Consider the following 27,756-nt stretch of genomic DNA (forward strand, 5'->3'; position numbering starts at 1 on the left):
CTCAACTTTGTAGCTATCTACGTCCATCAGAAGTGTGGGGACCCTGGGGACCCACTGCTTGTGACTAGTGTCCGAAGTGAAGGCAGTATCTTGGAACTGAGCCCTTAAACCTGATTCTAATTCCAGCTAGTTACCGTCAGAAATGATTTAAATTCTAGGACACTCAGTTGGTGTCTGGAGAGTTGGAAAATTGGTTGGCGTGGGAAACACACACACACACATTTGGTGTCAGAAGCACTGTAAGTAGAGAAACCATTTTCCTTTACCCAGAGACCAACCCGTGGGAATTTTCCTTAGAAAGGTTTTCCTGGCAGTCGCTACAATACAAAACAGAAGGGGTAACAAAAATAAAATAATAAGCTTAAATATGCCAAATGTCTTGAGACGTTTTACAAAGACTTTGAAGCTGCTGACTTCCAGCTTAGACATCAACACTCCTGGTCCCTTCCAGGCCTCCAACTAGGTCATCGTGTCAAGTGGGCTTTTCTGACTAGCTTCTCCTTCCACCAGAACCTTCTAGCAAGTGCCAAAGCTTTGTCCAAGTTCCTACTCGGGCCCTGGGTCTACAACCAGCCCATAAAGAAGTTATTTACCCCATGGCCTTGCCCTGCAGGGAAGGCATGAGAAGAAGCCCGTTCTCCTCTGAATCCCAAACTAAAACCAATCAATCATCTGCCAAAATGTAAGCCGTCACTGTGCCTAGAAACGCTGACTGTTAAAGCTGGAAGTGCCCTAAAACATTAAATCTACCTTCTCACTTTGCAGATAGAAAATGGGGTCCCGGAGAGGATCTCCGACCTAAGGCCAAGGCGAGTTTCTGGACTCCTCGTCAGATGTTCTTTAAAATGTGTCACACCATTTCCCTGCCTAGGTATTTGCTAACATTGTCAGACCAAAACAGAGCTAAGAAGAGGGAAACATTTCATCAGGAGGATACTTTCCCTCAGGAAACAGGATTTCCTCCGAAGGCAGGTGCCTGGGAGACCCCGCTGAAGGGACCCTCCAGCCTCTTCTTGTGCCTTGCCCCCTTCACCACGGTCCCGACTCAGGGGCCTTCTTTCAGACCCTCCTGCACACACACCTGCTCCTTCTGGTCACCAAGCCCTAGCATGCTGTCCCTCGCAGAAAGACTCCCACCCCTCTCAACGGGGCCATATCCCATCCTCTGCCGGGCTTTCATGGTCACTCCACCCCATACACGATCCATACGCAGATCCTTGCACCACCCACATCGGTCACTATTCCGGGTCTTTGCTTCCCAACTGTTTGTCCTACCTCTCCCAGCTGCATGGGACAGAGACAGTGCCTGTCCTTGTCGCTGTGGTACTGTAGCCCCTGGCACATGGCTGGCACATGGGCCAGTTCAGCAGATCTGGGGGATGTCTGCACAAATGAGATGAAGTCATGGAAGCAGGACACGGATGTTAAATACTTACAACTTTATTAGGAGCAGGCTGTTGTCCCTGCAGCAGCCAGCTCCCATGTATACACAGTATACACAGCCCAGCCAGGACCTAGGTCCTTCCATCCGTCTGCTGCACATGGAATGCGAAAGAACCAAACACAAAAGGGGGGCTCTGTAAGTGACAGTGTCTAGTGCCTTCGGGAGCCAACTCCCAGGCTGGGAACAACCAAGCCCTTCAGCTCACCCCAGCCCCCTACTCCAACACGGCCAGGCTCACAAGGTTGGACTCCTCCAATCAGTGCACACAAAGGGCAGAGGAGGCAGGGGACTCCTGAGCCCAGATCCTTACTGGTCCACACCCCATGGAAGAAGTTTCTGGAACCCCCAGAATCCTCCTCTTCTATAGACATGATATACCACCTTAACTTTTCATTCCATCACCAGAAACCTGTACCTTGAGGCTTGTCTTTGCTCAGCCTTGGAAAACATGGTTGGATTAGCAAAATGGTCAAAGATAAGACAAACCTCCTAAGTTGTCTTGGTCATACTTCTTTTAAAAAGGAAAAAAAAAAAATCATGACAGAAAAGAGCATTTGAGGCCCAGCCTGTGTCAGGAACAAGATAGGTCGTCTCTCCTCGAAATGATTTCTAAAGTTGCTCTGCTAGGAGACCAGTCACCCCCACTGATGGCAGCACCCTTCCCCCCCTCCCCATTCCCCTGCCTGTTCTGCACAGCCCCCGCACCACTGTCTCCTCACCAAGGAGGGGTGCACCAAGCACGGAGAGCAGTGCTATCGTCGGCTAGTGGGGGTACACATCTGCCCTGGTGCCCTGGTGCCCTGGTGCCCTGCGTCATTTTGAGGGTCTCAGCCCCACGGTTTCTCTATACAGGGAGGAAGATTCCTCCTCGCTTCATTCTCCAGAAGTGGCCGCAGCTCTGCCTCAGAGATCCACACACCCTCTACCCTGCTGTGGGGGTTCCAGTCAAGGGCTCAGCCCAGGGCTGGGCTGGGATTGGAGCACCATCCCAGAGGTTTACATGAATGGCTGGTTTGTGGAGTCTGCCTATTAGGGGAAGCCAAATAAAAGGACTGAGGCCCTTTCTCAGGGAAGACACTTGCTCCGATATCACCTCACGAAAGTCCAGGACGTATTACTTGACTCAGAAGCAGAATCTCCCACGTTCATGCGGGAGCAGCTGCACCCTCAAGAAATACCCTGCTTGACCAAAGGCTCTCTCACCCCAGAACATCTTCCCATTCGGAGCTCCAGGAAACACCCTGGTTTCTACAGCCCCAACACGTCTCTAGGATAGACAGGAGTTCCCGTTGGTGGCTGCCAAGTGCCTCTGGGTCAGGTCATTGATTCTTTCTTTCTTTCTTTCTTTCTTTCTTTCTTTCTTTTTTAGGCCATTGATTTTTGTGTCTCCTGAAGCCTGTCCCCAAGGCACCTGAGATCCTGCTTTCATATTTGGAGCCCCAGTGGGTGGCCAGACTCTGGGGGTGGGAAGCCATGTACCACACACTTATCTTTGTGTCTGGGCAGCTCAGTCTGCAGAGGACAACAGCCAGGTCCGCTGGAAGCACCAGGGTCACCATCGCCCCAGGGAAGGGACAGGTGTGGGCACCCAAAGAGCATAGCCTGAGGTAGCAAACAGTGAACCCCGTTATCCAACTGCAATGCCATGTGATGTGCCCAAAGCCAGATCACGTGTAGCTATCAGATGAAGGACCCACCTCCAGGCATGTGGATGTTCAGCACCTAACCCTCCTGGGCATCTCCCACGTCCCTCTTAGTGGCCACTCTGAAGGTTCTCTGAGGCAACACAGAGCCCAAGGCAGCAGCCCTATTTATACCCACCTCTCTGGAGGAAGAAGTCATTGAAACTGAGGCCTCCTCCCCATCCCAGGGGGACATTGCCCCAAACCTCAAGCCCAATCCCAGTGACACGGAACATTCTAGGCCACTGCTCAAACTCCCTGTTTCACCACAGAATCCATCATCCCTTCCATCTTTTTTCAATGGTCCAATCCCTCCTGAAGAAGGCAATAGACTCCCTATTGACTTCCTGTACCTATTTGCAAAGCCTCAGAGGGCACATACTTGGAAGCCCTCCTCCCAGCCTGACGTCCTGGACAACACAGGAAGAAGAGGCCGCTCTTGACGGAGGGTCAGGAGTAGAAGGAAGATGAGAAAGCTCCAGACTCCCCCTACACGGAAACCTCTTCCCAGACTCCAGTTATTCCTCACCCCTCTCCCCTACCAGTTTCTGCCCACACCAGCCATTATTTTTTTCATTATTCAGTCCTGGTCAGTCAGAAGGGAAAGGCGGGCTGACAGCACCATAGAAACCTGCCTTGTTCAGAAACGGCTTAGAGCCCCCGGGGCCACCTGAGGGTGCCAAGCTGCTGGGCCATGGCTCTTCCAGCAGCATGTGGCCTCCCTTATGGGGGCCAAGGTCCCTGAAGTTCTGCCTGGGAGGTGCCCCATCCTCCAGGTCCCTCAGAAACTGGGCCCCAGCGCCTCTGCCCAGTGCCCGCACCTCTCAGCCTCTCCCAGAGACTGGGCCCTGGAGGAGCCGGGCGTGAGGTAGACTGTGCGTTAGTTACTTGGCTTCCCCCGCCCAGGCCAGGGAGGAGGAAGGGACCTCTTAGCCCTGCCCATGGTCCTTGTCCCTGGAAGTGAGTGACGTTATGGCCTTGACACCTGGCCACCGCCCTCTGCCCATGGCTCCTGCTGGCCAGAGCCCTGGCAGCACCAATGGGGCGGAGAGTGAGGAGGAGAAAAGGACAGTCCCATTCAGCATGGCCTCAAGACACAGAAGTCCAGCTCCTGGGGTTTCCGGCGCAGGTTGCACTGGTCCCGGGCCAGCAGCCGCCCTCCAGGGCCCAAACACTTGAGCGGACGCCTCTTAAATCCCCGGCCACAGCTCTTGGAGCAGGGCGACCAGGCGCCGAGCTCCCAGGTCGGGCAGGGTTCCCCACAAGCTCTCATCTCCACTGGCCGATGGGCTGCATCACAGGCAGACGTGGAACGTGGCCCTGGGGGCCCACGACAGTCGACCGCCCGCTTCTGCAGGCCACTGCCACAGCTCACAGAGCAAGGCCCCCAGCTGCCTGCCACCCAACGTGCCAGGGGCCTGTCGTCCTGCTGTTCCACTTGATTGGAGAGGCTGAGGACGCTGTTGTGGTGCACCGAGGAGCCCCGGGGGTCCTTGGGGTGGGAGGCCTTGTCCTCCCAAGGCTCTTTGGGAAGGTAAAAGGAATAGCGGACCCGGGGTGGCGTCATCTTGCCCACAGAGAGGACCTCCACGGTCAGGGGCTCCAGGATGGGCCGGGAGGCCTGCAGGCTCTCCACCGCCGTCCCCGTGCCACTGTAGCGCAGTAGGCTGCCCTTCACCACCAGGTCCCGCTCCACAGCCGACACCACGAAGTGCCCGTTGAGCAGGTACTTGCCTTGGCTGTTCTTCAGGGCCAGGTAGTTGTCATCTCCAACCAGCCCCTTGTAGCCACGCTGGCGGATGTCAATGCTCGAGGCACCCGCAGGGATGGCCACCACAAAATTGTAGCCGTGCCTGTGGTGGAAAAGGGGATTGTGCCTTAGACAGATGCCTGGACGTAAGGCCCTCTTTCCCAAAAAAGTCACAGCTGCTTCCCCTTTCAGAAACCCAAGAAGTCAGAGAACAAAGACTAAGCAGATGGCTTCAACTGCCCCTCAGGAAGTCAGGGGGCACACAAACTGAAAGACGGTATGAGATTGTCACCACATCATCTAGAGCTACACACCCTGGCTGTGTGTGACCTCTTTTATTCAGGTCATAATCATAATTATGATTGTCATCATCATGAGATTATGAGATCATGACCTAAGCTGAAACCAAGAGTCTGACGCTCAACTGACTGTCCACCCAGGGGCCTCTATACTGTGGTAAATCCTAAGGCAAAGTAAAGCCAAGGTTTTGGATCCAGACCCTTCCCTACCACTGGCTTAGCTGTTGGCCTTGGATAAGTCTCTAAGCTTCTCAGTGCCTCACCTGGAAAATGGAGATCATAATCACACATACTTCATTAAAGCCCATAAAGCCTATGGCCTAGTGCCTGCCACCCAGTAAGCACTAAATATGTACTAACTGTGAGAATGAGGAGAGGAGGGGAAGAAGATAAGTCTACAGTCCCTGAGTCCAAGGCTGGGGCCAGACACTCTACTGAAACAAAATGGCCCTGGAGTCGGGCCCCCAGATCAAGCCTTGGATACCAACTCCCTGGTGGCTCAAGCATATCCATCTCTCTGGGTTCCAGTGTCCTCACCTATACAATGAGGAGGTCAAACTAGATGCTTTCTAAGGCTCCTACCAGCCCTACTAGTCTACGAAGCGGGTACCTGCCATTTAGCCAGCCAAGCAAGTTTGGGAATATTTACCTTTAATTCTCCACTTGGCCTCCCCCTCAGATCCCTGCGAATGCCATCCACTTGCAGTGCCCCCAGTTCCCAGAAAAGCTGCCCAGCTAGGGGCCCAGCAAAGTGCACTGTGTCCAGAGGGGGCAGCGGAGACTCCCGGACAGCCATCTAGACCGTGGACTCCCGAGTTTTCAGAGCCTACCATATCCCTGCTCAATTGAGACCTCGAGGGCTCTGCTTCCCCCAGATTCTTCCAGACCATGGGTCAGGACTTTCCAAGGAGCACATTCCCCTTGAAAATACAAGGGAATATGCTGGACTTCAGAAAGCAAGGAACCCCAGCTCTGGAGGTAAGAATTGGAGAGACCTATAGACATTTCTTCAGCTGACCCTACACACATCTCCCAGGAAGAGGGAATCCTTTGGTCTTAGCTGCCTACTCTGCTGTTTATTGCCATTCTCAGCTCAGTCTCACCCCTGAGGACAGGGCCTCAGCCTCTGTGAGATGAAGAGGCTGTCGCATTTGTCTCTAGGCTTGTTTTGTTTTGTGATCGTCATCATGAACACTTAGTGAGCATTTATTGTGCACCAAGTATAATGCTAAGCATTTACTTGGATTAACACCTTAATCTTCACAACAGCATAACATGAAATATATTCATGTCATACCCACTGTATAAATGAGCAAATCCAGAATTCCAAAGATTGTGTCACATGCTCAAGGTCATCCAGAAAATGGGTGATTTGAACACAGGTGAGTCTCACTCTAGAATTCTAGACAGACCATAATGAACCTCTGCTATCGCCTTAACTAGCATCTCCTGTTCAGTGGTGGACTTACCAAGCATTCACCTGCTTGATGGATGAATGGATAAAGAAATGAATGAATGAATGAACGAACATCATACTCTCAGAAGAAGAGTCCGAGTGGCCTCTCCAGTAAGGGCACTGCCGGTTTACCCCAATCTGACCCAAGCTTTCATCACCTGGGACAGTTGCCCTCAGCCCTCCTCCCCCTGCTCCAGGACCCAGAACTCACATGGGCTTGGTGAAGAGGCCTGTCACCTTCTTACAGCTCTTATTGTCGCCCCCACACACCCCACACTTGTCGAATTTCTTCTTGGAGCCCAGGTTCCCGTCACAGCCAGCCTTGATGCACTTGCCTTGGACACAGACCGAGGTGGAGTCAGGAGTACACGGTGTACCATCCACCACCTGCAGTGGCCCCAGCGGGGGAGAAAAGGAGAGAGGGGCAGCTCAGCCGGATGCCTCTCCAGAGACTTTCTCTCCGCTTTGGTCTCCTGCCCCACACCCACTCACCTTGGGTGCCAACACATAGAAGTAGCCAGTGCCATTGGCTCGGCAGATGAGTTTGCACTTGTCCCGAGGAGAAACGCCAGAGTACTTGGGCACCCATGCCACGGCAAGGGTAAGCCGGTTGGTGCTATGGTTATAGCCGTTGAAAGCCTCACACTGCTCCTCCCGGAAGCTCTTGCCGGAAGCTGAGGAGGAAGGAAGCACAGGCAGGAAGCTAAAGGGAGGGGCAGTGCTGGGAGAGTCCTGGCTGTGGCTGCCTGTGGATCTCAACAGCCCTTCCCCTCAGCCAAGTTACCCTCATCACTGACGCCACCCCATCTCAAAGAACTAAAGTAGACTAGGACCAAAGGATGCGGGTCGCAGACGATCATGCATCCCCTAGGCGCTCTGCCAACTTCCCCAGTAATCTGACCTCCATTCCCCATCTGGGATAACAGGTACCCCAGAGAGTCTGGGACTATCAAACCCTTCAGGAGTCTTTTGAAACTATTTTCAGGATGTTATTAAATGGATAAATTACGTAGGTTACAAACAATACCAATTATACTGATAGACAACTATCAATATATATTGAAACATATTTGTGATATTTGTACTTGTTAATCCATTTCATAATAAGATACAATGACTCTAATAACCGCTGTCATTTTCAAGTCGTGATGCGAATAAATGACATTCTGAGAAATCCCACCAACTGAAATGTCATATAGAAATATCCATGGTTTCTCTGGGTGACAGAGTCATGGGTACTGCTAGTAATATTACAGTTTGTTGCCTAATTAAAAGACATAATAAATTTTAGATAGAAAGAGCAGCAAAATAATATTAAACTCTAATTGAAGGAAATAAAAAATTTAAATTAAAAAAGGCTAGTAAAAAATAGAGAAGTAATTTCCTTCCCTCCCAAGTTCATGGACCCTGGATAAAGAATTCCTGCTCATGAAGATGGGCTTGTGAGTTCTTAACTAAGGGGAGATCTAGTGCGTCATTCCCTTGGGGCACTTAGGTTCCCAGCCTAAGCATCAGGAATAAAACACCCCTGCCCAAGGGGTGTGGGCAAAGAAGTGATCCCAAGAGGCATCTGCTCTTCTGCACTTCCAGACTTGGCCCTAGGGGAAAGAATCTTGATTGCAGTAATCTGCAGCCAGAAAGTGGGGGAAGGGGGGCAGGGAGAGGGGCCCTCCCCTCCTCACCTGAGCTGGGGCAGGGCTCCAGGTTGCAGGATCGGTATTTCACTCTCACTCCCTCGCAGTACTTGCCCCCATTGGCAGGGGTAGGGTTGCTGCACTGCCTCTGGGCCAGCTGCACGCCCCCGCCGCAGGTGCGCGAGCAGGTGCCATAGGGCTCCCACTTGGCCCAGGAGCCGTCCACCTATAAGAAAGAGTCCGTCAACCCTCATGCAGGGGTTGAGCTGCATATCCACACCCTGACCCTGCAGAAGGGTTACACGGGTACAGCCTCATGGTCCCATCCCACCGGAAGGAAATCCACTGTGTATCACACGGGGAAAATAGCGAGCAAATGGTCAGCATACACAGTGCCCAGGCAACACTTCAACATGGTAATTAACAAGTGCCAACTGCACCCAGTTATAAATGAGGCTGCTCAGAAGAGTGGCCCCTTTGGGCTCTGGAGTCAGATGGCCAAATTCTATCATTGCCCTTTTCCTCACCATATGGGTGGTCTTGAGAAAGTAGTAAAACCTCTTTAAATTTCAAGGGCTTCATCTGCAAAAATGGGGCCAATAATACTCAGGTGTGAGAGCAGACAGAACTTTAAATGATGCAATGCACTGTGCTTGCCACGGAACAAGAGTTCAGAGTTTCTCCGTACCCACTCTTGGAGACACGAGTCTCTAAATCTGAGGAGCAGCAGCCCCCAGCCTTGCCAGGAAACCTTGTTGCCCTAGAAATCTCGATATTTTTCTTTGTCAGTGTTCCATAATTCTGACTTCTCTCCCAACCAGACTTAACCAAATGTTCAGCTCAATCAGGGGCTGAATCTGAGAAAGTTTCACTCGAAGAGGTTCTAATGTTTGTGCTCGGAGAAGACGAAGATAGGAAACTACAAAGCAATCCTAAAACTCTCTTTGGCTTCGAGGTGAATGATGCAGTGTTGTTTCATTTTTTAAGAGGGTGGGGAAGGGGTCGAAAATGTATCTTCATTATGTTTTTCTTAGGATGCCAGTAAAGCGAGTTTTCATCCCCTGAACACACATCAGTCAGACAACAGGGGAAGCAGCCCAATTGTACAAGCCTGGGATTAAAATGCTGTCATGCATCCTCAAAAGAGACTAACCCGCGTGGAGCTGATCAGGAACTGGCTGCATGTCACGTAAATACATTAGCTTATGCACACATGCTGCATAATCCGTCTGCCTGGTCGGATATTCTTGTTTCACTGTGTCAACATGTCTCTCCTCCTGTGAGAGAAACTCTTGCCCATAGCCCTGCTTCCTCCCCAGCCAGCGCCCCACCTCATTCCAGCCTTCCATTCCCTAGGAGTGTCCACATCTGCTCCTCCAGCCTCCTCCCTCCTCAGTGCCTTGCACCATGGGCTTGGTCCCCATCACACCAGGGAAGCTGCTCTTTCAAAGGTCTGAGATGACCCTCCATAGACCAAAAGAGTCTGTGCTTAGACCTCACTGTCTCCAGTTTTCCTTCAGTTCTTCACATTGTCTCTGTGGCTTCTGAGAAGATGCTGTGTGGTGGTGGTGGTGGTCATTACTTTTGTTTTTACCCTGGTATCACTTCTTCCTACCTGTTCCTACAGAAAACATTCATCCCCCAGAAAACACTCCTGCCCTGCCATGGGCCATTCATTCACCAAGTATCTGTTGCATTCTCACTAATGTCTGGCACCATGTACAGAAAATCCCTGCCCTCCAAGTGACTGCAATCCAGCAGAAGAAACTAAAGATAAGCCTGTGCTTATAGAGGGTCAGGAGGGGTTAAATGCAGGTGGGAGAGGGGAAGGTGAGCTGCTCTATATTACAGGGGGTCACGGAGGCTTCACGGCAGAGGTGACCATAGTGAAAAGGCCTGAAGGAAGTACAAGAGGGAGTTGTGCAGATGTGAGGGCAAGAACATTCCAGACAGAAGGAGCAGTGCAAAGACTCTGGGGAGGGACAAGCCTAGAGTACTCCTGCCTCACAAGAGGAAGATAAGCAGGAGATGAAGGCAGAGATAAGGCTCACCATCCTGAGCGCAGAGGAGAGCCCCTGAAGAGTTCTGAGCATGGGACATGACCTGAGCTACACTGTAAGGGATCCCTCCGGCTGCTATGGTGGGAACAATATGTAAGAAGTAAGACGGGCAGCAAGGAAATCACTTAGGGTACAAGACCAATCATCCAAAGTAGCTTAGAGCAGGGTGACTACAGATAAGGTAGTTTAAAAAAAAAAAAAAAAGACTGAATTCTGGCTCTGTTTTGAAGATAGAGTCAACAGGAGTTACTGAAATATCAGATGGATGGATGTGAGAGAAAAGAGGGTTGGCCCGAGCAGTGGGCGGATGGGAGCTCAGTCTTACACATGTCGTGTTTAGGATGCTTATCGGTTATCCGGATGGAGGTGTCAAGATTCAGTGAGACATGCCAATCTGTAGTTCAGGACAGAGGTCTGGGCTGGAGATACAAATCTGGGGGACTTCAACGTATAAACGTAAGTGATACTTAAAGTCTTTGGCCTAGATCACCAAAGAGGTCAGTGTGATGGGGGCAGGGCTAAGGACAGCGCTAGAATGCCCAACATTGGAAAAACGAGAGTATGAGGAAGACCCAGGGAAGGGGACCAGAAGGGGCAGCCAGTAAGGGGGGGAGGGAAACCAAGATGCAGTGGAGCCCGTGTTCCCAGGGGAGAGGGTGATCTGCTGTGTCAAAAGCCGCTAACAGGTCAGGCAATATGAGGAACGATAATCAATCACGGACTTCAGCAGTGTAGAGGCCATTTGGCAACTGTAGTGAGAGTTATTTTTAGAGGAAGAGTCGGACTGAAAGCCAGACTGGACTGGGCTCCGGAGAAAAAATGGTAAGACGGGAACCGGAGAGAGCAATTTCATACCACTCTTTCCAGGAACTTTGTGGTAAAGGGAGTCAGAGAGAGAGAGACTGTGATTTATGGAGAGGAAGTCGGATTAGGAGAAGTTCTGTTTAAGGTGGGAGGAATTACAGCAAGTCTGAATCCTGATAGGCATGATTCAGCTCGAGAGAGGGGAAACCTGACACTGCAGGAGAGAGACGGGAGAATGCAAAGAGCTTTCCTTAAAGAGAGGGGATAGCATCCTAAGTGCAAAGCACAGTGCAGGGCCTCCAGCGAGAGCGTGGACAGCTCACCCATCACAAAGGAGGAAAGGTAGAGATTACAGGCTCAGAAGTGGGCAGACGGCAGATGTGGAGGTGGGAGCTGGTGGGCGCGCTCATGGGATTGCTGATTGCTTCTTTTTTCTTAATGAGATAGGAAGAAAAGGTCGCTGGCCAGAGTGGAAATGAGGAGAAAGAGTTGGTGATGGAGGAGAGAGGCAAAGGTGTGACATGATTGTGCAGGGCACTGGGAGAGTGAGTGCAGTAAAGCCAGTAAAATACGAGATGCCTGCGGAGCGGCATTCCGGGCCCACCTACTTGTCAGGTCATTAGTTTAAACTGAGACTGCTGAGCACGGTTCCGTGTCTCTCTCCAGCCACGCTCACCCACACTGGCCCAGCTGAACAGGTGGGAGCTGGATTTCAGCAGGACGGTAGCGCATCCAAGTGAGTATAGCCAAGAAAGAGAGGCAGGAACATGGGAGCCGCGAGCATACCTGAAGGAGTGATTGTAACTGTGGAATTCAGGCCGGCAGGGGGGGCGAGGGGGGCAAGTGGGTGAGGGAAGCTGTGTGATTAGGAAGATAAGCTTTGTGCTTTGACCTCTGCTGATTAGGGCAGTATCCTCCATGAAGGGCCAGGGTGGAGAAGGGACTGTCCAGAAAAGAGATTGAGGACGTAGTGGATTTTGCTGCTGATGGATCATCTTTCCACAGGCTTCTCAGATCACATTTCCTGTTTCCTATATCCAGTATCCTCTAGGGCGATGTCTTTATCCACTAGACTCATCTTCCCAAGAGAAGGAGCTGGCCACGGCTGGCCTGTCCTCAGGACTGTCTAGTTTAAACCCACAGCCTGGTGGTCAAGGCAAGCCCAGACTAGCCCTAAGCCATGCCCCCAAAGTTCTTTCCCATAGAGCCCCAGCCTGTCTACCCCTCCAGCTCACCCCACCTCTCTGACTTTGGTCCATCTCTGCCTGTTGAGACCCTCAAGGCTCTCTCCAAACCTGACCTCCTCACCAAAGTTTGTTCAGACCTCTCTAGTAATCATCAGTCTTTCATCCCTTATTCTCCCAGGACGCATTTCACACATCAGTCTTAACACAGGACACACCTTCTCTGTGTCTGTGATCATAGGAACATTTCTAGCTTCCCCACTAGACTGTGAGCCCACTGAGACACGACCCAGGTTTTATTTCTTTTTCTGATGACCACAGAACCTCACACAGTTCTCTAAGTACAACGGGCTGGTGCCCAATAAAGGGCTAACAGCTTAATTAAATATATGTTTCCAAAACACAGAAAAAGATCTTACATAATTGTGTACCAAACACAGCTCAGGGCAGCCGATGAAGTGCTGGCAAATGCTTTTTTATGTTATGGTCTCCACATACTAAACCCCCAGTCAAGGTGGTCTGCGGCAGAGGCAGGGGTGGGGAAGGGACCATCACCAGGATCAAGGAAGAGAAGGGACATCTTATTCCTGGCTGACGAAGTCCCAATCCCTCTGTGACTCCAACCCCTAACCTGAAGTTTTGATTATATTCAGAGAACATGTGGGGTTTGGGATTTGTTCCTATTCAACTGATAGTTTTTTTACCAGAAAAAAAGAAAAGAAAGAAAGAAAGAAAAACTTTTTCCCTATTTTGTTTCAGCTTCAAAAACCAATCTTGACAAAAAGCGAAGCTGGGTTCGGGATGTAGGAAATTACTGGAGCCTGCCCAGGGATCTGGTTCCTTTCAGAGCTGAGCCTGGCTCCCCTCTGGCCCAGAGCTCCCTGGAAACAAAACACACTCAGAAATAGCTGATAAAAGGAGGAGTGGGGGCTGGAAGGAGCCAACAAGTGAGGAATGTCGAAGATCTAGTGTTGGGCTTTGGGTTCAGGGCTCCTCCCCAGGTAGGATGAGGCCCAGAGCTCAGGGCTGGGCCTCCTGGCGCCCGGGGCGAGCCTTCTCCCCCACGTCTAAGGAAGGCTTCAGCAAGTTCTCTGACCTACCATATGTCTTGTCTCCAGTCTCAGAATCGAGACGGGAAGAGGAACCCAGACAGGAAGACAGAGACGCGGAGCTGCGACGTGCTACAGTTCCGGCCACGCAGCAAAGCCGTCCCCCCCAGAGGCCTCCAAGTCCGCCCCCGACCCCCAGCAGCCCCAGAGCTACTGCGCAGCTCCCGCACACTCACCTTGTACTTGCTGAGGTTATGTCTCTCCACGCAGGTCCCCTTGAGGCAGAACTTGCCCTCGCCGCAGCTGGTGCCATCTGCCCAGGGGAAGTGGCGGGTCTGGCACACCATGTGCCCCTTCGCCTTGCCGGTGCACCACAGCTTGGTGCAGTACTGCATGTAGGGACAGGGCTTCGAGCCCACGCCAAAGGCCAGCTCACACTGCTGGCTCAGGGTGTAGCTGGCACCAGGCAGGTCCTCGGGCAGGGAGATGGGCTTGCTGGGTGGGTCCAGGAGGCAGTCGCCTGTGGGGAGCCAAGGGCATTCATGAGAGATGAGTTGAGAAGGGTGGGACGTGGCCAGCCCAGAGTCTAAATGGTAGGGAGACAATGAAGCAAGGGCCAGTGCAAGGGACCCTCTTTGAGAGCCCAACTCTTTGGGGGTCACGCACGCCTAAGGTCATAGAAGACAGGTCCAGAGAGGTGCTGAGCAATCTCTCCAGGGACAGCAGCAAAACCCCTCCTCTGTCCTCCTGGCTTACCATGCCCACTGTCCAGGAAGTCGGTGATGATGGCTGCGCTGCAGGCAGACCAGGGGTTGGCACGGTCGATCTGGATGAGTGTTGGGGACATCATGTGGTTGGCTCGGAGTTTCCCAAACACCTCCTCGCACACTTTCACATTGTCATGGGGCATGTTGAACACGTGGCCTGCGGGGGGAGGCAAGAGGACTCAGAGGGTAGAAGGATGTGGGCTCTGCAGTTTGTTTGTTTTTTTTTTAAAGATTTTATTTATTTATTTGACAGATAGAGATCACAAGTAGGGAGAGAGGCAGGCAGAGAAAGAAAGGAGGAGGAAGCCCGATGCGGGGCTCGATCCCAGGACCCTGGGATCATGACCTGAGCAAAAGGCAGAGGCTTTAACCCACTGAGCCACCCAGGCGCCCCGGGCTCTGCAGTTTTAAAAGGAGAGGGGCTCAGCCGGGGAAGCTAGAGAGCCCGTGTCAGCAATTCCCAGGCTGGTCATTTCAACTTGGAGATAGACTGCTTTGCAAATGTCAAGATGATGTTCTCGTGTTCTCGGTCCTGTCCATTGGGCTGTGGGCTCGGTGGGGACAGCAGTGTATTTAAAATATTCTCCCCTTAGTGCCTGATGGATGAGATACTCTGACTGCTGAGTCAGACAATATGGCTGGCCAACTGGGCTGGGGCAACTGGAAAAAATAAAACCAAGCCACTGCTAAGGCAGACTCTGACCCTAAGAAAGGATCCCTAAGGCTTCAGGACATGAAGAAGCAAAGATAAGTGTCTACCTCCTGCCCAAAACACCCAGGACAAACCCAGAAAGGCCCCCGAGGGGAGTTCTCCCCCCTCCGCCCAAGAAGCCCCCTCTAGCCTTACCCAGCTCATGGGCAGTGGTGAAGGCTGATGGTAGCCCATCATCCTCGATCACAGAACAACTTCTCTTGGGGTCGCACATAGTGCCCACATCAGCCATGCCCAACGTGTCACAGGTGGTGGCCCCACACAGGTCCTGCCAGGTGAGGGGAGAAGCAGAAGCCAGCCAGAAATTAGTGACAGCTACAGAAGGGACCCGATGGGAAGAAAAGGCATCATACGGGATGTTCCAGCTTATCCTCGCTCCCAGCCCAACCAAGTCCAGCACCTTCCTAGCCAGCCCCTTTCTCCCAAGGCATTTCAGGGTTATTCATGGAATCAACCCCAGGCTGAGGGAGGAGGCTTCAGGAGGAAAGCGCTGTGGGTCTCTAAGAAGATTCTACCCAAATCCTACTCAGGGACATCCTGTGGGAGGAAATTAGGAGGTACAAAATTAAACCACAAGGCCATTGCTGTATATAGAGAGATTTCCAAACCAGAAAATGGTGAGTTCCACAGCCAGGCAAGGCCCTGGTTATGGCTAACGGAGGCAGGTGGGGGCGGAAGACAAGTGTGTTCCTCATCCGGAGTCAGTCCTGAGCGTTTCAGTCCGCGCTGAGTGATTGCCTTTGGACAACCATGAATTAAGCTCAGATTCTCAGCCAAAGGGTCACGGGCCAAGGACCCGCCCAAGCCAGAGATTTGGCTTCCTTGGGCTGGGAGGAGGCGGACTGAGGTGGATACGAGCGGCTATCCAGACACAGCTCAACTGGCTGCAGAAGCTCAGGAAGAAAATCAATGGATCGCCACCTAAGACAGTCCCTCTTTTTGTAATAAAACTTAACTTGCAGCAGAAGCTAGGACTTCCGGGAATATGGAAGGGAAAAATGGGGCAGCGGGGCAGATAATGTCAATGAATTTATCGAGCATTATGGGCCAGCAATGCACCCACATACCTTAAGAGCCAAGGAGTTGGAAATAGGGTAAGATACTTATCACTTAACAGAAAATACCCTGTTGAATCAGTGATACTAGGATTCTCATTACATCCTTGCCTTTCTTTTACAGTTGACAAGAAACTATTCCATGCATCATCTTGCTTCATCCCCAACAGCGTTAGGAGGCAGATGTATTACTATACCTATTTGTCAAAGGTGAAAACTGAGGCTCATGCTCATAGCTAATCACAGCGATGATTTATTAAATGCTGACATCATGTGTGCACTTCACACGCGTGACCATATTTCATCCTCGCAACATCCCACTGGAAGGATGACAGCTATTATCACCTTCCGCAGACAAGGAAGCCAAAGCTCAGAGAGGTCCAAGTCGCAAAGCAGAAATGTGCACTGGGTCTGTGTGATTGCATACCATCAGCACTCTTTCCACCATGTCAAAGCTGATTGCTCAGCAACCCCTAAGTTAACTCTCCAGAGAAAGAGCTGCGTGTGTTCTCCGTGGGAGCCAAGGTGTCTGCAGAAACACCCCACTGAACTGTTCTCAATCTTCATGTTCTTTACGGCTATGGGCACGTGCGTGTGCAGGCACATGCTGACATGGGGGGAAAGGTGGGCAGCAGAGTTGGTGGGGCCAGGGGGCAGAGGAGGAAAGTGGTCATAGTACAGAAAATCAGCAAAATTTAACCCAGAATGTTCAGAAGTTTACCAGCTGAGCAGTCAAACTTGGCTTCCCACGGTCAGGTGATGGTCACACCTCCTAATAATGAGTTTACAGTTTCTCTGGCCAAAGAACAGAGAGGGCAATCAGACTCCAGAGTCTGATCAAAACTCAGCGATACGTGCCCAACCCTGATCTGCTCTCCTGGGCTCACACGTAGCAAGGCTGCCACTTCGGGGAACCCTCAGGATGAACCTCAAATTCCCCCTCTTCCAAATGGTCTTCCTTCACCAAAGGCTCACTCTTCCAGTAAGTTCTTCCCCTAGAGTTCTGAAACCTAGAAGAGGTTGGACAGAAGTCTCTGAAAACTCTTGTTTGGTGGTCACAGCCCATAGGGAGAACCTGTAGGGCAAAAAGGACACTGCCCCAGGCCACCAGGCACGCTCACTGCTGGCTTTGTGTAAGAGAAAGGGCATAGGAGAAAGAACCAAGAAATCTAGATTTTGGTCCTGGCCCCACCACGAAGTAGATGTGTGACTTTGGGCAGATCACTTCTTTCCTCAGGGTTTCTCCTGCAGGAGAAGGGCCAGTTCTCAGCTAGAACCCAGACTGGACCAGTGCCTTAATTAAGCCTCTGTTCCTGCCCCAATCCCAGAGTGCTCAGCCCCTTCTGGTCCTCTCTAGGTTATAAAAGGAACCCAAAGAATGATATACTTTAGAATGGAAAGAACCCTGATCTTGTCTACTAACCCACGAAACTAACTCCCAGAAAAGGGAAGGTCACCCATGTGGACATTCGGAGTCCCAGCCCCTGCGCTGCTCAGCAGAAATGAGGACGCCAGACTGACAGCTCAGACAGGGCTCTAAGACGCCGCTGGACCTCCACTGTCCAGCAGCCTGCCTCTGCCGCTGGCAGGTCCTTAAAGTCAAGAGCCTCCTTCCTCCCTGAGAGGGTGGGTTCTCTCTGGAGTGAAGACATGCAGCTGCAGGCCCTTTCTGGCCAGGAGCAACCTGTTCTTTCCATCAAGAAATCCCGGTTTCCCTGGATCAAACAAGAGGAACAAGGAAGGAGCTGGCACATTTCCTGAGGGTCAGGGTGTAGCTGAGACCAGCCAGCCTGCAGGAACCAGTGTCTTCACTGTGGGAAGATGCAGCTGTTTGGGGTCACGGGCTCTGCCTGTCCCTCTTCCCCCAGTCAGAGACTCCAGCAAAGAATCGCTGGACCTTAGTTCTTTGAACGCCCACAGGCGGGTACCCAAGGCCCAGCAGTGCCTCATTTGTGGCACTGAAGATCTCCACTCTTCTGGAATGAACTCAGATGCACTCAAACTGCTTTAACCTCTTCAGCTCAGGCATTTGTCTCCAGCAATAGAAACTGTTCTGGTCCCCTCCGCCCGAAGGGTGTAGGCTCTTCCCACCCAACCCCTATCTACCTCACTATTTCTGGTAATTTGCCATTTCTCCTTGAAGCTGCAGCTGCTTTTCCAGATAACCCAAGAATCATCTTGGCCAAGAACCTAGTCCTCCCAGATTATTGTTTTCTTTTTTTTTTTTTAAGACTTTATTTATTTATTTGACAGAGAGAGAGAGATCACAAGTAGGCAGAGAGGCAGGCAGAGAGAGAGGAGGAAGCAGGCTCCCTGCGGAGCAGAGAGCCCGATGCGGGGCTCGATCCCAGGACCCTGAGACCATGACCCGAGCCGAAGGCAGTGGCTTAATCCACTGAGCCACCCAGGCACCCCAGATTATTGTTTTCTAACTGTCCTTCTTCACAGAATAATTTAGGATTGGAACCACAGTTTGAGAGAAGGCAAACAAGCAAGCACCTCGCAGTGGCTCAATCCACATTTCCCATGCACGCTCCCTCCACCTCCCACCACAAGTCCCCTTGGCCCTCCTTCTCAGCTCCTCTCCTTTGCCCTGCCATGCACTGAGATGCTCATATTTTCCAGCCATACAGGGTGGAGGACCTACAAAAATCAAGCACGTTAACTTTTTTTTTTTTAATGGAGCAGAAAATACATGCTGTCATGTGACCAACTTCCTCTTCATGGAAGGGCAGGGTTCGTCTTCATGGCCACACCATAACATCCAAGACTCGCACTCACACAACTTCAGAGCCATCCTCTCATTCTGCAGATGGGGACACTAAGGCTCGGTGGACTAAGATTTCTCACCCAAGGCCACGCAGCTTTTAACACGGGAACTGAACCCCATGCCTTTTGACACCAAGGCTGGTAGTGGTTTTGGGTCTAAACCACAGCATGCTACTCAGGATATCATAATTACTCCTGAAAACCACCCACACTGGTATTAATATTGTGCCTTGAACTTGTTTCCATCTGAATCTCTTCCATGCATCATTGTATTTCCTTGACCAACCCCAAACCCAATGCTGTTTGTGATCCCCAAACATGGAAGGGCCTTGTTTTGCTAGAAGAAAAAAATTCTACCAATTCTAGGTGTCGGGGCAATGTGGCTAAGGATGCCTGATGAAGAAGAGAATGCACCCTGGTCACGTCCATCCAGGATCGGTTTCGCTGGAATATAAATTCCTTAAGGTGTGCAAAATGGCATTACAGCAGGAGACTGGGATAACCAAGACAAGAATTGCCTCAGTGAGGAAGAAGAGAAATCTGAAGCTTGCAGGAAGACCAAGCTTTCTCTCGGAAATCATCAGTTCAAGCAAGGGTGCACACCTAACACAAAGTTGGTGGCGAGCACTTACTGAGTTGCTCCTGTGAACCAGACACTGTTCTAAGAGCTTTTCCGTATTAACTCATTACATCTTCACAATGGCTTTATGGGGGAGATGTCATTATTAGGCCCATTTTACAGATGAGGCTCAGAGAAGGGACGTTACTAGCACAGGGTCAGTGAGCCCAAGGTTAGACAGGAAGGGAGAGGCAGAGTGAAGGTTGAAATCCAAAAGTGCAGCCTCAGAGCTGAATGCTTTCCTTGCATTGGTACTGTTTCTGGTACAGATGCACCCCACAAATGAAGAGACCAGAGACTCTCAAGATAGCATGTTCATGTTGGCCATGAAGTTGAGAGAGGCCTGGGAGAGGCCGATGGAGAAGGAAATGGCAGGATTAAGTGCCAAGAATGCTCTTAGCACAATGCCTGTGCCCCCTTCCTGGTTGAGGAAGCTCCTAAGTCCTTGCCCCACACCTGCACTGACACACTGACCCCCTGCGCTGCACCATGTCTGCTGGCTCCTCGCTGGGGCCTCTCCTTTCTCCAGGGCAAAAACTGATGGCAAAGAGCCAAGAAGAAATGCCAGAAGAACTTGAGACTCCCTCTCCAAACCCCGCAGCCTGACAGTTGCAAAGGCTGGAATAATGATCCCCAGTAAGAGAGGTGAACCACCTAAGCACCCATAGCCACACACAGTCTTTTCACTGACATCGGTGCCTTCCTCCCATGAATACATACTGGACAGTGGCAGCATGCAGGGCCCACTGGAGCAGCCACAAAGATATAAAAAGGTCTTGTTTAAAGGAGCTTACAAATCAGTGGGAATGGCAAATGCTGGGTCCACAAAAACAGACAAATATTAAGTATACTTACAAGTGCAATGCAACAGAATAGTTCAAAACAGGACTGTCCCAAATGTAAATTCTGGCAAGGGACCTATAGGTAATTATTCAAAACAACAAACACGTGCTGAGTGACCAAGAAAGTAACAATGACTGTAGATGCCATTAACTGGGTGGCTGTTCTGGAACATTTGTTAACTTGTCCTTGATACTGCCTTTAAGCTCAGTACCATTGTCATTGTCATTGTCCTTCTATGTATGAGGACAGTGAAGTTCAAGTGGCTGATTCATTCAATGTCCATAGCTGAAAGTCAAGTGCCAGGACTGAAACTCAGCTCTGTCTGACTCCAAGCCTATGTTCTTTCCACTGTGCCACACAACCAACGACAGGCATCGAGGCAAGGTGTGGGGGGCCGAGGGTATGCACCAAGAGTGATACAAACATCTACCATGAAGTTCAAAGGTAGGACAAGAGCAGGACCAAAGGAGGGGAAAAAACCTCATTTGCCTCCCTGACTCAACCCCGTGTTTAAGAAAAAGAGAGAAAATTATTCTGGTGCACATTCCTCCTGAATGTTTATAGCAGCATTATCTACAAGAGCCAAATCATGGAAGGAGTCCAGACGTCCACTGACTGAAGAATGGATAAAGAAGCTGTGGTGTACACACAGTGGAATATTACTCAGCCATCAAAAGAATGGTATCTAGCTAGTTGCAACAACATGGATGGAGCTAGAGAACGCTATGCTAAGCGAGATAGGTCAATCAGAGAAAGACAAATACCATATGATTTCACTCATATGTGGAATTTGGGAAACAAAACAAAATGATCATGGGGGGAAAAGAGAGAGAGGCAAATCAAGAAACTCTTGACTCTTAACTATAGTGAACGAAGTGGTGGTTACCAGAGGGGAGGGGATTTAAGGAGTGCACTTAACGGTGATGACTACCAGGTGTTGTATGGAAGTGTTGAATCACTAAATTGTACACTTGAGGAAAGCCTGGGTGGCTCAGTCAGTTAAGCGTCTGCCTTCAATGCAGGTCATGATCCCAGGGTCCTGGGATGGAGTCCCACATTGGGCTCCCTGCTCAGCGGGGGACCTGCTTCTCCCTCTGCCTGCAGCTCCCCCTGCTTATGCTCCCTCTCTCTCTCTGACAAACAAATAAAATCTAAAAAAAAAAAAAAAAAAAAAACCTGTGTGCCTGAAATTAATATCACACAGTATGTGAACTAATTGGAATGTAAATAAAAACTAAAGAAGAGACACAGAGAGATTCAGGTGCACATTCCTTCCTCCAAACTTTCTCCCCCATCTTCCACTATTAATATAGGCTTTCTTATTTGGTGCAAGTCAAAGAAGGAGGGAGAAGAGCAATTACCTTCCAAGTCAGGGAGCAACAGTATTCCACTCCTTCCTCTCTCTTTCTCCTCCCGCCTAGAAGCAGTGTTGAGTTTCCATTCAGTGATAAAGATTTACAAACTCTTAAATACCGAAACTACAGATGCTGCTCTCTGCTAATAACTTCCAACGCCTGACTTCAAAAAAGGTCCTCACACAACTATGATTCTCTTTATTGTATTAGGAGATATGTATAAAATACATATTATCACTTTATTAACATTTTCATTGAACACTAAACTTCACTGCCATATGACAAGCCGTTTATTACAGAAAGAACTGACCTCTATGTCAAATGAGGTTCCAGGCTGCCGTTCCACTCTGCACAGTATAGAATACATGTATGTCCCCGCCTACCGGTCCCACAAAACGTAGAACAACTCAAGGCCAGAACAAGAAGGAATGCGCCAAGCTTGGGACCAAAAGGCAGAGAGGTGAGGACATTAGATGAAGGAAACAAAAAAGAAGAGAGAGATGACAAAGAATGGCCCTGGAGAATCTCAAAAGAGGAGAAAGAGAGCACAGAAGAAATGGGGAGGGGAGGAGGGGACCCGGGAACGGCCCACAGTGGTACTAAGCACAACAGAATAAATAACACAAAGGAAGGAATAAACAGGCAGAAAAACCACAAACTGTAAATCCCACAAGACAAAATCGGTTCAAAGGAGAAAATGTTACAAATAGCAAAACAGATGGTGGGATGGAAGAGAGGACCTCCTGCAGGACAGGAGACAAGCTTCCTTTCCCATCACCACCAGCTCTGATCCCAGTGCCTTCTTGCCACCTGTCCCTCGCCCCAACTCGGAAGGCTTCCCTGGCTCCAGCCACAAGGAGAATGCCTCCCCACTGGACTTTGGACAGAGGGCCCATGTCTCCCTCATGGCACTTAACATGCCCTAGTATACTAAGTTATTTCCTTGTCAGGCTCCCTGATATTCAGTGAATTCCTGAGAGCCAGAGGCCACATCTTAATATCCATACCTCCACAGCCCAGGACAGTACCTGGAAATAACAGATGCTCAATGAGTATTTTTAAAATGTAGAACAAATTCACGAAGCCTAGTCTACCACAAAGTTAACCCAAGAGCAGAGGTATCAGACGTAAAGAGAGAGAAGACAGAGAGACATGCAGACCTACTACGTCCCAGCACCAAATACCGTTTCTGCTGCCCACGGCAGCAAGAAGCCGTAGAAACGTTTCTTCTCATAGAAATGAATGTCCAGGGGCGCCTGGGTGGCTCAGTGTGTTAAGCCTCTGCCTTCGGCTCAGGTCATGATCTCAGGGTCCTGGGATCGAGTCCCGCATCAGGCTCTCTGCTCAGCAAGGAGCCTGCTTTCCTCTCTCTCTCTCTCTCTCTCTCTCTCTCTCTGCCTGCCTCTCTGCCTACTTGTGATCTCTCTCTCTGTCAAATAAATAAAAATTAAAATTAAAAACAAAACAAAAAAGAAATGAATGTCCACCCTGAAAGGCTGGCTCCAGTTCTCCGCCAATCCTGGTTCCAATCCTGTGCTGACCTCACCCTGCTGTTATGAGTCTGGAGACTGATTGCTTTGCAAAATCAGATATGTTCTCCTTCTCCAGGAACATGAACTTACTCTGAATCTTTAAGTAAACTCCTCAAATTGTCAAAATACTTGTTGTATGATCAATTTTTTTTCTCCTTTGCACACAGCAAAGGCTCCTCCCTGGGTCATGTCTTCCTAGTGTTTTGATTTCAACACCCCACATCCCTCCCTCTCCCTGCCAAGAGGAAAGCAGCATCTCCCCATAGCCTGGCCCAGCCTTGTTTTCACACACACAGCAAGTCCAATGATGGTGGATGGAAGGGGGAGCCCAGGTGCTGGCCAGTCCTGATGCCCCTACTGTCCCCCCTTCAAGTACCCCGCACCTGGAGCTCTCCAGGAACTGGGCTCACCTCTTCTTCATGGGAAGAAATACAGTCTGACCAAGCCTGACCCTTTTCTGCCTCCTCCCTGTGAAAACCATGGCTACAGTACTATCAGTCAGAGTCATTGGCCATTTTTCAGAGTTTTGGGGGGGGACTAAGGAATAGGTGGCTCTAAAGACATCTGACAGCTCGACATCCATTCTAGGCAAAAGGCAATTAACAAAATAAGCACATTTCTAAAAACTTCTTAGCCAAACACAAAGGAAGAACTGTACATATACAGTTGACCCTTGAACAATATAAGGGTTAGGGGCACTGGCCCCCCATGCAGTCGAAAATCCACATACAACTTTTGATTCCCCAAAACTTAAACAATGAACACCCTACTGTTGACCGGAAGCCTTACCGATAACAGTCGATTAACACATATTTTCGTATGCTGGATGGACTATGTACTGTGTTCTTACAATAAAGTGAGCTAGAGAAAATAAGATGTTATGAAGACAATCAAAAGGGAAAATACACTCAGAGTACCATGATGCATCGAAAAAAGTCCACATACAAGTGGACGCGTGCAGTTCAAACCCATGTTGTTCAAGGATCAACTGTATATATTTATCTTCATATAAATAAGTGTGTATATGTGTGTGTATATATGTATATTTCAATTTTAGTTTGAAAAAACATGGATTACACCAACATAATAATAATCAGGGAAGCTCATATCAGAGTTAAAGGGTTACTGCTAACCCTTACAAAGTACAACAAAAGGAGGACAGCAGGAGACTCCTCCAGGTTCCCCAAGACCACATCTGCCTCAGTCTACAAAGAGCAGCTGTGTGCTCTGTTTTCATCACATACTGTACCTTCCCCAGAGGAGCTGAGGAATGAGCAGTTCCTAAGACCCTGAGAACGTGGCAGGCCCCAAAGTCTGCACTGGCAAGGAGGCGAGAGAGAGAGACATGTTCATTCTAAAGCATTAAGCACATACCTGGATGCTGGTCCTGCCAACACAGCCTCCCCACTTCCTGGCTTTGCCCTCTAGCCGCCTAAGAAAAAGACAGCTTCTAAAAGTCATATCTTGCCCATCACCACTTCTGACCCAAGTGCTCCTGCATCTTGTCCTCATTATGCATGGTTGACATAGCCCCTGGGTCTAGCACACACCACTGACAGGCAGAAGCTGTCATGCTGCTTGATTGCTTCTTCAAAAGGCGAATCCTTCTGATGGTGTGGCCCATGTTCCCAGCAGGAGTCCTCTTTCTATGGCTGGTTCCAAAAGTCAGCCTAGCCACTAAGCGGCGGAGACTGAGGTCTGTTACTTTAGAAGCCGAGAGTGACCTCCACAGGGGCATCCCAGGTAGCAGATGGGCCAACAGCTGCTTTGCCCATTAAGATATCCTGTTCTTGGCCATTGCTTTTTTTCCGCCAGCAATCTGACTGCCGAGTTGGTCTGTGTGCAGAGGTGGAAGCCACCTCCTCTGCAGTTTCCCCATGACTCAGGCAGTGTGTGTAGGGGCCGGGCAGTTGCTGCTCCACAGACCTCAGCTGGAAGAATGAGTGCAAGGAAGCAGTCTCAGGCCAAAGACCTCCCTAGAGAAACCAGGTGGTGGGAGGAGAAGGCTGGGAAAGGAGGAAGTTCAATTCCAGGAGGGGACAAACAGTGCCAAATGGGTTAGTGTGGAAGACGTTAGCTCCAGCCCCGTGTGTGCCAGCGCAGCTCTGAGTGGCCGTTGGAAAGAGAGGAGATTCAGAGCCCCACAGGCAACCAAGGATTCTGGGCCATCCCCGGAATGACGTGGTTGCGATAATAACAAAACAAGAGCATGGCACAGATTCGAGCTAAGCCCCCAAAATCAGAGGAAGCGGGTCACTTGGACACCCGTCTTCCTCCCAGTCCCATCCACGAATTGAAGATATTGCACGACTCCAAAAATTTCATGGGACCCCCCTGCTCCAACATCTATAACCATAAATGTTCATAAACTCATAGCAGAAGGCAGAGCTGCTTCTGTGATCTGACCATCTTTCTTAGCCCCATACTCGGTATCTTTCCAATCCCACACCTGGGGTCTCCAGATGCTCTTTACTCAGCTCACAGCACTTGCCCACCGCCAGAGGTGGAAGCTGGAGCCCCACCGTCAAGTGTGGTCATTGGAAGTTTTAGTGAGTCGGTGTCATGAGCCATCTTGCCTGTTCTGCTCCCCAGCACACATCAGGGCAAACGGGTCACCCTGGGCCAGCAAGGAAATGGGAAAATTGAGAGATTTTCCCCAACTCAGCTCCAAGTGAAACACCACTAGAAATTCTGACTCCAAACAGGTGTTCTAACTAGATTGCCAGCTCTGAATGGATTGGGATCCCTCAAGTAGAAGGCGGGCCCAGCACAGGAGGGTACAGGAGAAGCAGCAACGAAGGAGGGAATGCTCCCCGTACTTGAGTCTGTCCTTTCCATTTCAACCACAAAATATCCCAAATGATTCCCTCCCTCCCAGTCCAGGTTTTCCAGGCCCAGACAGAGGATAACTGAACATGCCCAGAGGAAATGAACCCAGGATCTGAACTGGGATGCTCGCATCACCTTCCAGTTTTACAAGCAAAGCAGAGAAGCCTCAGAAGAGACATCTGAAAGGATTTAGACGCCCCGGTTGAACAGGGGCGGGCTTTTTTCCGACCCCTCCAACACCATCCTCAGAGCGCCTCCTATCTGCCATGCAGACACACTGCGGCTCCGGGGCGGTAACTTCCTGGGTTCCAACCCCTCGACGCCTGATCTAGGAGGCGCTGATTGGCCACTCCAGGCCAACACCTTCTGAAGTAGCTGGCGCTCCTCCGACCGCCCACGTGCTTCCAGATGCAAGCAAGCCGAAGCTCCACGGAACCTAGGAGCGGCCTGTCCCTGGAATATCCAAAGTGGGAGTCGGAAGAGAGCAACAAAACTTTAACCCGGCTCACCTGTTAGGCACAAAGGGCATTTGGAGAGCTGAGGGCGGTGACCCTAAGAAAATGAGGCTACTGGGGTCCAAAAAGGTGACAGATCAACTCACCTGCCTGGTGAAGAGGATGGCTGTGTCCCAGTACTCTGGGTGTTTGTCACTCACTTTATTCAGCTTCTTCTGCCAGGCACAGAAGTTGCGCAGCGTCAAGGCCGCGTTGCCCGTGACCTTGGGCCCTGTGTCGCGGTCTCCGAGAAGCAGCACCTTGACCACGACGATGTTGATGGGGTTGAGGATGCTAGGATGGCGGTAGAGTCGTGCCGCCGTGGCCAGCAGCGTTAGCAGATAATGCTCCAAGTCCGCGCCGTGGAACTTGACCATTGACTCGTCCGCCACCACCAGAGTCTCCACGTAACGCGGGATAGACACGAAGCGCTTGGCGCGCCCGGACCTCCGCCGACTGCGACTCTCTCCTAAGCCGGCCTCCCGCGGCTTGTAAGGGTCCAGCGCCCGCAGAATGGCAGGGTTCCAGCCTGAGGCCACCCCGCAGCGAGAGGTGGGATCTCCGGCAGGCCCGCCGGGGGCGCCCCGGCGCTGGAGGAGGTGTGCGCCCTGGCTGTTGCGCTGTGCCGCCTGCGCGCTGGCGTTGGGGAGCGGACTAATGACATACTCGGCGCCTCTGTACCCAAAAGCTCCGCGTAGACCCCCGCACAGGCTCATAGCGGCGAAGGAATCTGGCTCCGCGTTCACGTCCCCAGAGTAGAAGCAACGTCGCAAGTCTGGAGAGCTCCCGGTGAGTGCCGGGAGGTGGACGCCCAGATGCTCTGTGGCGAAGGCGGGCGCCAGAAACTGAGCATCCAGAGTCAGGTGTAGGTAAAAGTCCTCCTGAAATGCTGTGATCTGAAAAATAAGTCCCTGATCCCCGGAGTCCTCGGGACCCCTTCGGTAGTAGTGGCGGCCGTTGATGTCCGGGTCCAGTCGGATGGGGACCACCACCTCCTGGTCTGGCTCTGACCCGCCTGCGGGTACCCCGGCGAGAGCCAGGGTTAAGATACCCAGCAGAAGCATGGCGCCCGGCAGCGCACTGCCGCGCTCTCCGAAGGGCTCGGCCCCGCTCCCCCGCCGGCGAGTCTCCTTGCAGCCGGCACAGGGGAACCACCAACGCTCCGGGGCAGTCAGTAGCTCCCGGAAAGCAGAGCAAAGGGAGAGAAACTCCTCCCAGAGCAGTGAGCGTGCACCAAGCAGCCCGCGCCTCCTACCTGTGCCTCTCCACAGCGAAGCGCGCTCTGGGAGCTTAAGTACAATCGCTGTCAAGTGCAAGGACGGAGATTTGCAGCCGAGAACTAGAGGGGGGTGCCGAGCCGCTTCTTCGAGCCGCAGCCTCTCGCGGCGCCGCAAACCAGGCGCTGGGCGAGCCTATTAA

At 51.1% G+C, this 27,756-nt stretch overlaps 1 protein-coding gene across 1 annotated transcript; it reads right to left on the bottom strand.

Moving 5' to 3' along the window:
- On the bottom strand, positions 1 to 27,756 carry ADAMTS15 (ADAM metallopeptidase with thrombospondin type 1 motif 15). The gene is made up of 8 exons (XM_046017465.1): positions 26,445 to 27,756; positions 14,977 to 15,109; positions 14,119 to 14,286; positions 13,599 to 13,882; positions 8,314 to 8,491; positions 7,124 to 7,305; positions 6,843 to 7,018; positions 1 to 4,979 (listed from the first exon to the last, which is right to left on the bottom strand). The coding sequence occupies exons 1-8, from the start codon at positions 27,399 to 27,401 to the stop codon at positions 4,205 to 4,207; spliced, it is 2,853 nt and encodes a 950-aa protein (XP_045873421.1). The 5' UTR covers positions 27,402 to 27,756; the 3' UTR covers positions 1 to 4,204.

This window comes from Meles meles, chromosome 8 (assembly GCF_922984935.1).
Source record: "Meles meles chromosome 8, mMelMel3.1 paternal haplotype, whole genome shotgun sequence".
NCBI classification, from domain to species: Eukaryota; Metazoa; Chordata; class Mammalia; order Carnivora; family Mustelidae; genus Meles; species Meles meles.

Bases quoted from the DNA above. Each gene is read 5' to 3' on its own strand.
- ADAMTS15 (XM_046017465.1), bottom strand. From the start codon at position 27,401: ATGCTTCTGCTGGGTATCTTAACCCTGGCTCTCGCCGGGGTACCCGCA. The intron at 15,110-26,444 runs GTGAGTTGATCT...CTCACCTGGCAG, and splicing joins CCATCCTCTTCACCAGGCAG to GACCTGTGTGGGGCCACCAC. The intron at 14,287-14,976 runs GTAAGGCTAGAG...CTCCCCCCGCAG, and splicing joins CACCACTGCCCATGAGCTGG to GCCACGTGTTCAACATGCCC.